Source organism: Pistacia vera, unplaced genomic scaffold (assembly GCF_008641045.1).
Source record: "Pistacia vera cultivar Batoury unplaced genomic scaffold, PisVer_v2 Contig581, whole genome shotgun sequence".
NCBI classification, from domain to species: domain Eukaryota; kingdom Viridiplantae; phylum Streptophyta; class Magnoliopsida; order Sapindales; family Anacardiaceae; genus Pistacia; species Pistacia vera.
This window is the reverse complement of record NW_022196425.1, coordinates 101,312-114,907: the sequence shown is the minus strand read 5'-3', so window position 1 is coordinate 114,907 and position 13,596 is coordinate 101,312. Positions and strand designations below refer to the sequence as shown.

Sequence of the window (13,596 nt, the reverse complement as noted above, 5' to 3'; positions counted from 1 at the left end):
TATTACAACATGATTAGCAACCACCTGATCGTGGATAAGATAAAGGAGAAAGTGGACGCTGATTTAATGCTACAAAATAGGAACAACCGAAGACTACTTCCACTCCCACTCAGCAGTAACCCATGAACACACGTAGGCTTTGAAGATAAGTCTTGAACCTGTCAAAGGTTTACCAACTGTTTAAATTCTAACAATTCTCGGATTGCTTACCAAGAGCGTGGCCTAGACGTGCTCTCGCTCAATCTTGTATTCGGTTCTTCTGATTCCAAGAAGCTCAACATGACATCAACAAAGTCCTTTGTTCTATTTCATCCTTGGAACAAACATGCTCATAATAACCCTTTCCAAGAAGTCCAAACACCTTGGAAACCGTTCATTCGCTTGGTCAGCCCCTGCAGATCAAGTGAAGCAATTTGAGGAATGTAATCACCCAAGTTAGGAATGGCCGCCAATTTTGTACCTCGTGAATTAGAGTGTTGAATCCTCTCTCATCAAGCTCGACACCGCATATTTCTTCCCAAACACCATTCTACAAGTCAGAACTGAACTGTGAGATGAGACATTTTCACTTAGATCAACCGCAACACCGGCAGCAGCAACCTCTTTTATGTGCTCAATCAGAGATACAGCTCTTCTTTTCTCATGGCCCTGAAAGAACTAATCTTAGCACTGCTAAGAAGTTCCAGGGTGCAAATCTTGCGCATGGCTCGCCAATAAGATCCATAAGGCGAAAAGGACAAGTTCTTTTGCCTATAACCTATGTGTTTTGCAGCTTCAACAGGAGGCCTGCTGGCAAAAACAAGGTCTTGAGTTTTCAGGAACTGCTCAGCAGCGTGAGGTGATGAAACAACAATAGTAGGAATCGAGCCTAAACGTAAGAACATGATGGAGCCATATTTTTTGGCAAGTTTATGAAAATCTTTGTGAGGAAACTTTCCCAACAAATGAAGGCTTCCAAAAATTGGGAACCCTCTCGGACCTGGAGGTAGTCTCTTAGTTTTTGAGTCTTTTTTCCAGGGAAACGCTTGGAGGAAGAAGACAAGAGCTACAAGTGCAAGCGAAGTCCATGTCCAAGACATGATGGTGAGATTGTTTTGGTCACTTCTAGTTGTGAAGACAATTTAACAAATACTGCTTGAAGAGGAGGAACTGTTACCACACAAATATTTATCCTTAACTTTGACAACGCAAGGAAAGGACAGAGATACTGAGTGAATATTTAGGAAAAATAGAGGTGTATCTTTATAGCAAGATAAAAGCACCTGCAAATTTTTACTACTTCGCGAAACCTAAACAGTGTTTATTTTATTTTTGTTTTTCAACCACTTGATGCAAAAATTTAGCAATAAAAATACACTTACAACTTCTTCATACAATTCTTTTATATAATAATAATGTGATAATTCGTAATGGATAATACTATACGTACTAACGAATTTTATAAATTAGTGTACTAACTTAAAGCATAATACAAGTACTATGTGTGATTTTAACAAAGTTTAATATATTGGTTAATAAAATTTGTTAGTACGTAAAGTATTATTCATTCGTAATTGGTCAACTCGCATTTAAATAAGTAAAATATATGACAAGTTGACCAATCACGAATTGATATATTAGGATGGTATGAAAAAAAATTTAAGTGTAGTACTGCTACTAAAAATTTAGAGTGCCTATTGTTGAACCATAAGAATTATTCCAGCAATGCGCATTGGTTCTTATAGCTTGTCCTATCAGGATTGGCGTTAATCAATTTGAAGAAATCCAATGGAATCACAAGATTCCAACGTGTCGTTTAGCCATAAAAGGCGGCCATGTGTTTTGCTGCATTCTACAGCAAAATGAAGCGTTGAGATTTGTTGGAATCACTGGACTGCAATAGATCAGCATTTGACGATCCTGATTGAATTGATTGTGACTTCAATGCTCTACGTTGATTGGTGTTGATCGCACTATTGACCGACGGTTGACCATTGCTGACAATATCCATTTTTTGAATTATTAGTTATTTAATAATTTATTTAACATAAATTTATAAATACATTTTTAAAATGTTGATTAAATACTTAACAAAATACAAATTTCTAATTATAAAAATATTTTAAGACATAAAATGTCTTTCTTGGTCATTATACATATACCAACAATTTTAAAATCTAATTTACCAAACATGTAATCATAGATTTTGAAAATCACAACAATAAACACCTTCTCAAATTATTTTCAAAGCTAGTTATTTCTAAAATTGAGTCAAAATTGATTAAACTTAAACCTGCTACAATCTTAAACTATCCCTTAACATAGGAAGTATGTAACAGGTACCTAATTAATGAGATCTAAATATATAAATGTATTTCATGTGTAGCATGGAGTTGGCCAGTTTTCAGTTGAGATTTAGAGAGTGAGTAAAATTATTGTAAACATTGTTTTAGTAAAAACAGTTATGAGTTTCAAACTGAACTTTTACAATGAAGAACAACTCGCTTTTATATGAAAGAGAAGAGAGTTAATACTACACCGTTTTAGTGAAAGAGGAATTTAAAGCTAATTTACAACTTTGCCCTTTCTTACTCTTTGGTTAACATCTCCCCTCAATTGAGACTGGGGTACCAACTTTTCCTTTCCTTGCTAGTCATCATTTCTCTTCAAGACCAGAGGCACTTCTTTCACGGCTTGTTACAGCTTCAATGCTGAAATTGATTGCTAAAGAAAATTGCTAAAGAAACAGTTGCTCAATTGCTATAGTCTAATCTCCATTTTCTGCACAATAAGTTCCAACAGATCTTCATTCAGCAACAACTTTTTGCTTCAAACTAATCTCCATTCTCTACACAATTAGTTCCAACAGATCTCCATAAATATGTAAACTTAGAATCACACCAACTACATAATTGCCATAAGCTATTTACAAGCTGTCATAAGCAGCATTAGCTCAAGCTAGAACTGCAGAGTTTGTTTTCAACAGACTAAATAACCACAAACTGCATATCCTGTTTTCTCAACACCTCACAAACTGCAATATTCTTCAAACTAAAACTGCATACACCTCCAACTGCATAATTGCCATAAGCTATTTACAAACTGTCATAAACTGCATTAGCTCAAGCGGGAACTGCAGAGTCTGTTTTCAACAGACTAAACAACCACAAACTGCATATCCTATTTTCTCGACACTTTGCAAACTGCAATATTCAACACAAAACAAAACACTTCTCACACTGCACAAAACAAAACACTTTCAACCTGCATATCATGTATTCTCAATACTTCACAAATTGTAGTATTCACACAAACATAGCCTGAAACTGCATTATCACAAGCTACTGAAACAGCATTTTTCACAAGCTAAAAAAAAACTGCATTTTTCACAAGCTAAAAAAAAACTGCATTTTTCACAACTCTTCACAAACTGCACAACTCCACAAGCTTAAAACTGCATTTTTTTTTTTTGACAACACTCCACAAACTGCTGCTTCACAAACTGCAATATTCACCCAAACATAAGCTGAAACTGCATTATCACAAGCTACTGAAACTGCATTTTTCACAAGCTAAAAAACTGCATTTTTCACAACTCTAAAAACTGCATTTTTCACAACTCTTCATTTATGCTTTGACACCCCCAAATTAACAAATTGTCAACTTAAATTCTGGATTCTAAACAACTTTATTTTTATTCCTGCTACACCCCCAAAAAGGCTCAAACAGAGGCTATTTCAGTAGCACATCAGCCCAGTCAACTACTTAACATTTTTTTCAGCAGAAATACTCACTTCAACAACATTGAGTTTTTGTTTTAGCTCCTAAAATTGAGTTACTGATAATGACTTTGTCAGAAAATCAACAATCTACAATTTGGAAGTGACATATTGCATTATCACTTTCTTGGCTAGAACTTGATCCCTTATGTAATGTGTGTCAATTTCTATATGCTTCATTTGAGCATGAAAAATAGGATTGGCTGCCAAAGCTCCTGCACTAAGATTATCATACCAAATTACATGAGTTGCAGTCACCTAAACACCTAATTCAGAGAATAAGCTGTCTAACCAAGCTAGTTTAGTTGCTGTTTGCATAAGAGCTTTGTATTCAGCCTCTGTTGATGACAAAGCAACAACCTTTTGCTTGGCAGAACTCCATTGAACTTGGTTAGGTCCTAAGTAGATACAATACCTACTAGTAGACCTTCTATCATCAAGATTACTTCCCCAATCAGCATTCGTGTAGCACTCAACACAAAGAGTAGCTACAGGTTTGCACTGTAAACCATGGAACTGAGTTCCTTTTATGTACCTTAACACTCTTTTGCAGGCTTGCCACTGAATTTCAGTGGGTGCTTGGAGAAATTGACTAAGCTTGTTAACTGTGAAGCTTATGTCAGGTCTAGTCAATGTCAAATATTGGAAGGCTCCAATGGCACTTCTATATAAAGTGGGATCTTTGAATAATTCACTGTCAGAAGAGAAAAGCTTTGTCCCAGTAGCCTTGGGAGTTGGACAAGGATGAGCATCTTGCATTTTGGTTTTGATTAGTAGATCACCAATGTATTTGGTTTGCTTGAGATGAATACCCTCATCATTTCTATTAGTTTCTATCCCAAGGAAATAATCAACAGAGCCAAGTGTTTTTAATGAGAATTCATTGTTTAAATCTGTCACTATTTTCAGAATGGAGGAATGCTCTAAACCAGTGATGAGGATGTCATCTACATAGATGAGAATGTAGAGAACTTGAACTTAATCCTTGAAAATAAAGAGGCTAGAGTCTGATACTGAATTATGAAATCCTTTATTTAGTAGAGCTTGCTTGAGCTTGTCAAACCAAGCTCTTGGGGCTTGTTTGAGGCCATACAAAGCCTTATTAAGTTTGCATACATAAGAAGAAAACGCAGGATGCTCAAACTAGTAGGCTGACTCATGTAAACTATTTCACTCAAAATTCCATTAAGGAAAGCATTATTAACATCAACCTGTTGTATATCCCAACCATTTGAGATAGCAAGGGTAAAAATGATCATAATTGTGGAGGGTTTGATAACTGGGCTAAAGGTTTCAAAGTAGTCTGAACCAGGAGTTTGCTGGAATCCTTTTGCCACCAATCTAGCTTTATATTTTTGCAAGGAACCATTAGCATGAAACTTGGTATGAAAAACCCATTTATTGCCCACAACATTCATTTTAGAGGTTCTAGGAACAAGAATCCATATCTCATTTTTTAAGAGGGCATTAAACTCCTCTTGCATAGCCTTCCTCTACTTTCTACAAGCAAGAGCTTCATTGATAGATGAAGGTTTAGGTTGGGCAATAAGGAGCTTGGTTACTAAAGCAGTACTGGTTTGTTGGGCAGATTTTGCTCGGGTAGGCATAGGATGGAAATTGGTTATTGGGTGAGGGGATAATGTAGGAGTAATAGAAGCAGATATTTCAGCTTCTGAGGGCAGATTAGAAGAAATCTTGGAAGGCATTGACTTAGGAGGCTGAGATGAAGAGAGATCAACTACCAGCTGACAGTCAGGAGACTTTTTAGACAAAAAAGATTGTGTTGTTACTGTGGTAGGTTTAGATACTAAATCAGAAGGTGGAAAGCAGGCCAGATCCACAGTAAGAGGAATTTTTGGACACTGTGAAACATACAAATGATTTTGGGTAGTATGAGTGTGAGGAGGCAGAATTGAACTGATTGGAAAAGACCTGGATGATGAGTATGACATGGAAGAGTTATCCTGCAATTTTGAGTTAGAAACAGAGAAATTTGGTACAAAATTTAACTAAGGAGAAAGAGGAGTAATAGATGGTGAAACTTGGTTACCAATTGCTGTAGAAGAGGAAGGAGAAGAGTAGAGTTTTGCTAAAGAGACTTTGTTGTTTGTATCAGTTGTACAAGGCACAGAAACAAATGGACTGCCTATGGTGGAGATGTTATTGGTATCAGGAAAGGATTGATGTGTAGGTGCAGGAGAGGGAAAACCAGTGCCAAAGGGAAATTGTGTTTCATTGAATTAGACACTAGGTGTAATGGTAATTCTATTTTCAGTAGTAAGACATATATAGCCTTTATGGACAAGACTATATCTAACAAATACACATTTAGAAGAGTGAAAATTTAGTTTATGCTTATGGAAATCCCTTAAATAGGGAAAACAAGCACAACCAAAGACTTTTAAGGAAGAATAAAGCGGAATTTTGCCAAACAAAATTTGATAAGGAGAGATAAATTTCAATACAGAAGAAGGCATTCTATTTATTAAAAAAACAGCAGTTTCAAAGGCAAGCCACCAAAAATGCAATGGCATGGATGCTTGGGCAAGTAAAGTAAGACCGGTTTTAGCAATATGTCTATGTTTTCTCTCACTACGCCCATTTTGTTGATAACATAAGCACAAGAATGTTTAAATTCAATTCCAACATTAGTAAGATAAGAAATTAATCCTTTGTATTCACCACCTTGGTTAGAATGTAAACAATTTTAGTTTGGTATTAAATTGTCGTTCTACCAAATGGTGAAACCTAATGAATGTGGAACTAACCTCAGCTTTGGTTTGTAATGGAAATAACCAGGTAAAACAACTATAATCATCAGTGAAATGTATGTAATACCTAAATCCTTCTAGGGAAGCCACTGGTGCTGGTCCCCAAACATCACTATGTATGAGTTCTAAAAGATGATCAGCTTTGGATGGAGATATAGGAAAGCTTGTTCTATGTGTTTTTCCTAACTTGCAAGCATCACAAAAAATAAGACAGGACCAGACTCTAGAGGTTTGATATGTAGTTGAGACATAATTTTATTAAGAGCTTCAAGATGTGGATGTCCTAGTCTATTGTGCCAAAGGTTAATGTTTGCAGCTGTGTTAGTAACTTGAAATTCAAATGATGCAATAGAAACACATGAGAGATAGAACTAGTATGGTTTTCATTAGAAAATGAATCAGGAGTCACTTTGGTACAGTCAGATAGAGTAGGCATTATATTATGAACAAAATCAGTAACTTGAAATGCAGATGATGTAGTAGGCAACACATGAGAGACAAAATCAGTATGATTATGAGATGTTAAAGCACATTAAAAATTTGTAACAGGCAAAGCAAACTGGGCAGAATTAGAATTAGAGCTACTATGTGCAGAAATAGGCAAATCAGAATCAGAATCAGAATCAGAATTAGAGAGAGCATCTTTAGGAAAATTCCAATGAGAACTTTTATTTATTGAAGTTGAATTACAATTAGAAACAGGAATTGCACTAATGTTTGAACTACTTGGCTGTAAGCTAAAATCAAGAGTGCTAGATTAACTATTAGTAGCAGTGGAGACACTTAAGTTACACTTAGGAGTAATGCTGGGATTTAAAGACTTATTCATAACTATGGAACTAAGACCTTGGGAAGTAAAATAAGGTTGATAAGGTTGATTTGAATGAGGAGGAACTATCTGTCCAGGACAACCAGAGGGATTATGTGAAATCTCATGATTGGCTGGCAAGGTAGAGGGGATGTGCAACTGATACAAGCCAGCTTTAAGTCCTCCCTGCAAAAGCACTGTCCGAGTGTCATTGTCCTTAACAATAAAACAATCAGAATTAAATTCCACCACTACATTGTTATCTTTTGTAAATTTTGAGATGTAAAGAGATTCTTAGTTATTTTGGGCACACATAAGACATTTCTCAAGTATAAACATTTAGAATGTAAGGAGCTGGATAATAAAGTAAAACCAACATGGGATATGTCTAGAGACTCACCACTCCCAACTTGTAGTTGATATATACCATCATAGCTCCTGCTTGCTGCTAAGTGATGAGGATCAGAGGTAACATGGTCAATTGCTTCTGAGTCCATGTGCCAGGCTGGATCAGGTGGTGTGGTAGAAGAAATGGTCATAGGTGTATGTGAGGTTGAAGATTGAGGAGGATATTGGTGAGAGATAAAGTAAGCTTGACTAGGTTGTTGTGGTTGGACATTAGGAGAGAAATTGGTTTGTGTTTGGTGGTTGTGGAGTGGGAAAGGATGTTGATTATTGAGTGGGAAAGGATGTTGTATGATAGGCTTGGTTGGGTAAGTAGGTTTATTGACTAGGGACTTGAAAACTTGGCTAGTTAGGGACTAGAAAGTGTGTCTGCTGACTGGGAACAGGAAGATGTGACTGTGGATAAGCTTGTTGTAAGGTGGAGAATGAGGTAGTATGACTTCCAAAGGGCAGATTACTACCAAAAGAGTTACCACCAGTAGAAGGAAATTGAGATCTAGAACCAACCTCTCCAGTTTGAGGAAACATGCCAAAATGAGAGTGAGAAGTTCCAAACTAATATGGAGTGCCATTGTAAGTAGAATTAAACCTATGATAGCACTGCACTGCTGTGTGTCCTACCTTGCTACATACTTGACATACTGGTTTACCCCTACCTGTACCTCTGCCACGACCTCTTTCATAGGACTGAAATCCTGATGGTCTGTAATTTGTGATAGCAGGTTCAAAAGTTCCACTAGAATAACTTGAATGCCCAAAATTACTTGGATGTGCAGGTGAAAAATATCCATTACTAGCTGAATAATTGGGTGCAGTAGGCTGGTAAATCTGTGTAGGAGGTGTAGTGTTTGATGGAAAAGGTACTTGATGAACTTGATAGAGAGTATTAGAAGCATCAGTAGAGCCTTGTAATTCTCTTGACACAGTATTATTAAGAGAAGCAACATGCACTGAACTATTAGCAAAATCTACATTGTTAAATTTCTCTAGTCGCTTTTCATATTTTTGGAGTAGGTACTATGCTTCTTGAAAAGATACTAAATCAAACTTAGACTCAATTCTAGATGTTAGGTTCACAATAGTAGCATCAAATTATGGACCTAGGCCATCTAATACATACTAAAGTAAGTCTTCATTAGTTATAACGTGTCCACTAGCTGTTAAATTTTCAACAATACTCTTCATTTTCTTAACAAACTCATTGACACTCATATTTCCTTTTTGAGTATTTTGTAGGAGATTCTTCAAATGAAGAGCTCGTGCTTTAGAGTCAGTAATGAACTCATTTTCAAGAGCATACCAGATTTTAGTAGCAAATTGACACTTAGAGATGCAAGTAAACATACATTCTGAAATCAATCCTAAGAGCTACGTAACAAGGAATTTATCAGTTTTTTTCCCATGCTACATAGGCTGGATTAAGTTTTTCCTTAGCTAGGGTTTCATTCGATTGAGATGAATTAACACTTTCAGAAACAATTAAAGGATCATGACATGGAATAGCACCTGTTAGATGTTCTTCCAATTCATGAGCTCCTACAACTAATAGCACTTGAGACCTCTAGTATCGATAATTATCCTGATAATTATCCTTGTAATTATCTCTCATCAGCTTCAGAGTGATTACTTGTAAATTGGATGAAAAAATTGAGGATTGAGCTGGATTGAGGAGCATTGTTTTCTCCATAGTGATGAATTGAACAGAAAAAGCCAAGAATCGTTGCTGTAGACGTTTGTCTTCAGCTTTGATACCATGTGAGATTTAGAGAGTGAGTAAAATTATTGTAACCATTGGTTTAGTAAAAACAGTTCAGAGTTTCGAACTGAACTTTTACAATGAAGAACAACTCTCTTTTATATGAAAGAGAAGAGAGTTAATACTACACCGTTTTAGTGAAAGATGAATTTAAAGCTAATTTACAACTTTGCCCTTTTTTACTCTTTGGTAAACACCAATTAAGTTAGACATGACAAAAAGGTACTTGTATCTGATAAGAGCTTGAATGTTGATATTTTGTTAGTGATTTAATTAGTTTATTTATGAAAAAATGTGTTTAAGGTGTGGAATTTGGATTAATTTTTTCATAAATACCATTTATGGGATCACGAGTGCATTTTGAGTGTTTTCAGGCTCAAACAGATTATTGAAGGGAAAAGAATGATGTCGATGGGACTCACAAAGCGTAGGAACAAACGGCACAGGAATCAGAGTCGAAACGAGAAAGTTGTGGCGCGTCGAAGACGTTACGTAAAATCTGGAAATTCTTCATCATGAGTATGCCTCGATATTTCTGTCATAACTTGAGCTGTAGAAGTCAGAATTTGACGATTCTGGTGGTGTTAGAAAGCTTATTCAGAGACCTACAATGTTAATGTTGATGACTTCATCTAATTCTGAAGATCATGGATGCGTTGGATAGAAAGAATGATCGCTGCGGCGACCAGTCTTACCGCCGCGGCGATGGGCCACGGGTTTGTGCTAAGTTATTACCTTAATCCGAATCTGAATGGGCAAAGTTTTCTAATCTTTTTCCTAAGCACGACCAGAACCCTAGGGATATAAAATAGGGTCTTTAAGAAGTTAATAGGAGATTGGAAGGAGGAAAAAGGACGGCCACTACTTTGGAGATCGGAATTCTTGCGATTCTCGTTCACGAATTAGAGAAGTGTTTCTATTTTCCGTTCTTGAACTCATGTTACTCAATATAATGGTTGTTTTCATTACTGTGTTTATGAACTAATTCTCTTTCTAGGGCTAAAGATGTAGCCCAATTTATGAATATGTGTTGACTTTATTGTTGTTAATTCTTATTGAGCATTAATTCTAAGTTTTATTATTGTGTGTAATGCTTTCAATTCTTAAGGATCCGAGAGTTGAATGATATCGTGGGTTGGGTTGAAATCAAGAGATAAAACCTAATTTGTCAAAGGTAGTAAAACCATAGATTGAGCGAACGTTAGAGATAGGTTACCGCGATCTGTGAGGCTTTGGTAAATTCCATAGAACTTAATGATCTCTTAGCTTCTAAATTCAACTTAGAGATATTTTGGGTTGTTGCTTAAGGGTTAATTTGCTAATTGTTAGAGAGAAAGTTAGTGGAATATTTGGGAGTTTGGCCTTTAGAATAAGCTTAATTAGGTTAGTAATAATTGTCAATGCATAAGATTAAATTGGTGTGAAATCTATGCCCTAGGTTTAGTCATATTGATCTTTTCTTCAAAGTCTTTACAAATTTTGCTTTTATTTAGTGTTTAGTGTTTAGTTTATTATTTTATTTCATTAAAGTCATTCTTAAAGTTATGTTTTATCAAATAGCAATAGAATATACTAGTTTGGTATCTGGTAGGTAGTTCCCTTGGGATTCGACACTCATTTACTCGAGTTTTACTACTTGCACGATTTCTTACACTTGCGAATAGCCTGTTAGTATCCCCACATCAAACGGGCGAATATGGGTACTTCTGAAATTTACCCGTATAAAAGTTACACATACTTGGCCCGCCCGTGAAAAAATGCGGGTGGGCTGAGTAATGTCCGCATTTACCCGTATTTTATTTATAAAAAATAATAAAAAAATAAAACCCTAAATTCAATTAACTAAACACCTAAACCCAATTCCATTTTCACCATCTCTCTCACAGTCACATACCGACGTCATTTTTCTCGATCTCTCCTAATTCACACCGTTTCTCTCAATCTCTCCTAATTTAGCGCCATCTGTCTGAGGCTCTCATGCAGCCATCTCTCTCATGATCATTTGGCCAAGACCCTGTCAAGATCCTCACCAAGCAATCTCTTCTTCAAGTCCTCACAATACATCAACAACACTGTTTCCACATACACCTCCACATCATTGCACTTGCTTATCTCCACCGTATGCAAACTCTCTCTATTTTCTTTACCTTTTCTCGTCAATTTGTCGGCAAAAAACCTACTCTTTTCAGCCAAAATTTTCTTGTGCACATCCATTCACACTCTAAACCCATCTTTACTAATCACTGTGAGCCTCACATCACCTGGTCCTAGCTCAACATAACTCAAACCATTACCAGGGCCTTTAGGATTTTTAAAGTTCGATAAAAAGTCTAAAGATTCTTGATTGGGATTTGATGGGTTTTTTGGTATCGTGTATCTGTTCCTGGGACATCATTTTGAAGAGAGTTGGGTGGTGGGTTGGTTGAGCATGACTTTGTCGAGTTGACTCGGTCAATTGGGGATGGGATTGTTGCATTGATGCTGGTGGTGGCGAAGGGGCAGGAAGTAGAGACTTGAAAAAAACTGCATTTTTCTGGTGACCCGTACCCATACGGGTGGGTACAGGTCATGCATTTTCTTACCTGTAAAAAAAATTACTCGTGGACCTGTACCCGTGTTACCTGTTACCTACAGCAACCTGGTTCGTACCCGCCCGTTTACCAGGTTTAATTACAGGTCCCTCAAGTATATAATGTGGGTCTATATGCATATTAGACTAATAAGCCCCCTCACATAAAACTTGANAAATTCTCTGGGAAAGTTGAAACATTTAACAGAGAGCAATAGAACAAAAAAAACAAAAACTTGGTGGGATATTCTTGGAGAGATTTTCCAGGAAAGTGAAAAAAACAAGAGAGTGTGAGAATGTGTTGAAGTGGAAGTGGGAACCCCAAGTACTGAAGTGCCAGAGAGACTGAGAGAGTGAGTGTCTAAGCGTGGATCTAAAATGTAAATGTAAAAGCAGCGGAATGAAGTGGTAACTATGATTCATCAGTCATCACTATCAGTAAAGAAAAAGTTACAGTAACCTAAAAAAAATGCTGCTATTTTCTTTTATAAAGAAGATAGACAGTGATAATTGCTTGCACGTGCTTCCCTCCTGTCATCTTCCCTCACGGATTTCACAATTTTATAAGTATCAAATAAAATTTTAAATAAAGGCGGAAATTATAATGTTGAGCTGCTTGAGCATCTGGGCATCTGTCAAATTAACATTAAATGAAGATGTTATTACAGTATCATGACCATGACTGCCTAACAACTCCATTTTTATTTTTCTTAATCCAAGATGAGTTGTTTAAAGTCTTTTTTTTTTTTTTTTTTTTTTAAGGAAGTGCTTTTAGATTGGGATTGATTCCATTAAACCAATGTTATGAAAATCAGACTGGACCATTTGATCGGACCAGTTCATTCGGTAACCGACGACATTTTCAGTCTAGAATACTTTAAAACCCGTTAATTGCATTTAAACCGGATTGGACCGTCGGAATAGTGCTGAATCACGATCCAATCGTAGCTGAATCCTGTCGGATTCCAGCACCGATCGAGGGAGAAAACACCGCCATTAGACTTGACGGCATCTCCACTACAAAACCTTTCCATTTTCAGTAGATGTCGTCCAGCCATCGTCGCTCGCCATCCACCTGAACTTCACGCGACCGTCGAACTTCTTTTGTTGATTCCGACGATTTTCGGCACCGATGGAACTCCCTAGCACCACCATCAGATTCGCCGACATGTATACTTCAAAAGCCCTATGATTGCAAACCTCGATTGGCCGTCGATAGTTGCTGCTGCCGCCACCATCTCCAGTCTCTTCGCGCAACAGGGGTGTTTTGGATAGATTTCAAACCTTAAGGGAGTTTTGTAAGGGTGTTTTTGATGAATTTCAAACATTCAGGGACTAAAATTTTACAAAAAAGGTCCAACCGACTGATCCAACCGGTCAAACCGGACCCTTGAACAGGTCGTAGTCCAGTCCGGTCCAGTCCGATTTTCAGAACATTTCATTAAACTATTCCTTTCCTCTTTCCCTAGCTTAACTGTGGGACTGAAAGGCAGCTAATATTTATACAATCAATAATACTACGGACATGG

The 13,596-nt window shown here is 36.8% G+C and overlaps 1 protein-coding gene across 1 annotated transcript; it reads right to left on the bottom strand.

Annotated features, from left to right (window-relative positions):
- Nucleotides 1-492: 492 nt before the first annotated feature.
- On the bottom strand, nt 493-1,125 carry LOC116109478 (cytochrome P450 CYP736A12-like). The gene has a single exon (XM_031395689.1). It carries the CDS (start codon nt 1,077-1,079, stop codon nt 618-620), a length of 462 nt encoding a protein of 153 aa, XP_031251549.1. The 5' UTR covers nt 1,080-1,125; the 3' UTR covers nt 493-617.
- Between the last annotated feature and the right edge of the window lie 12,471 nt (nt 1,126-13,596).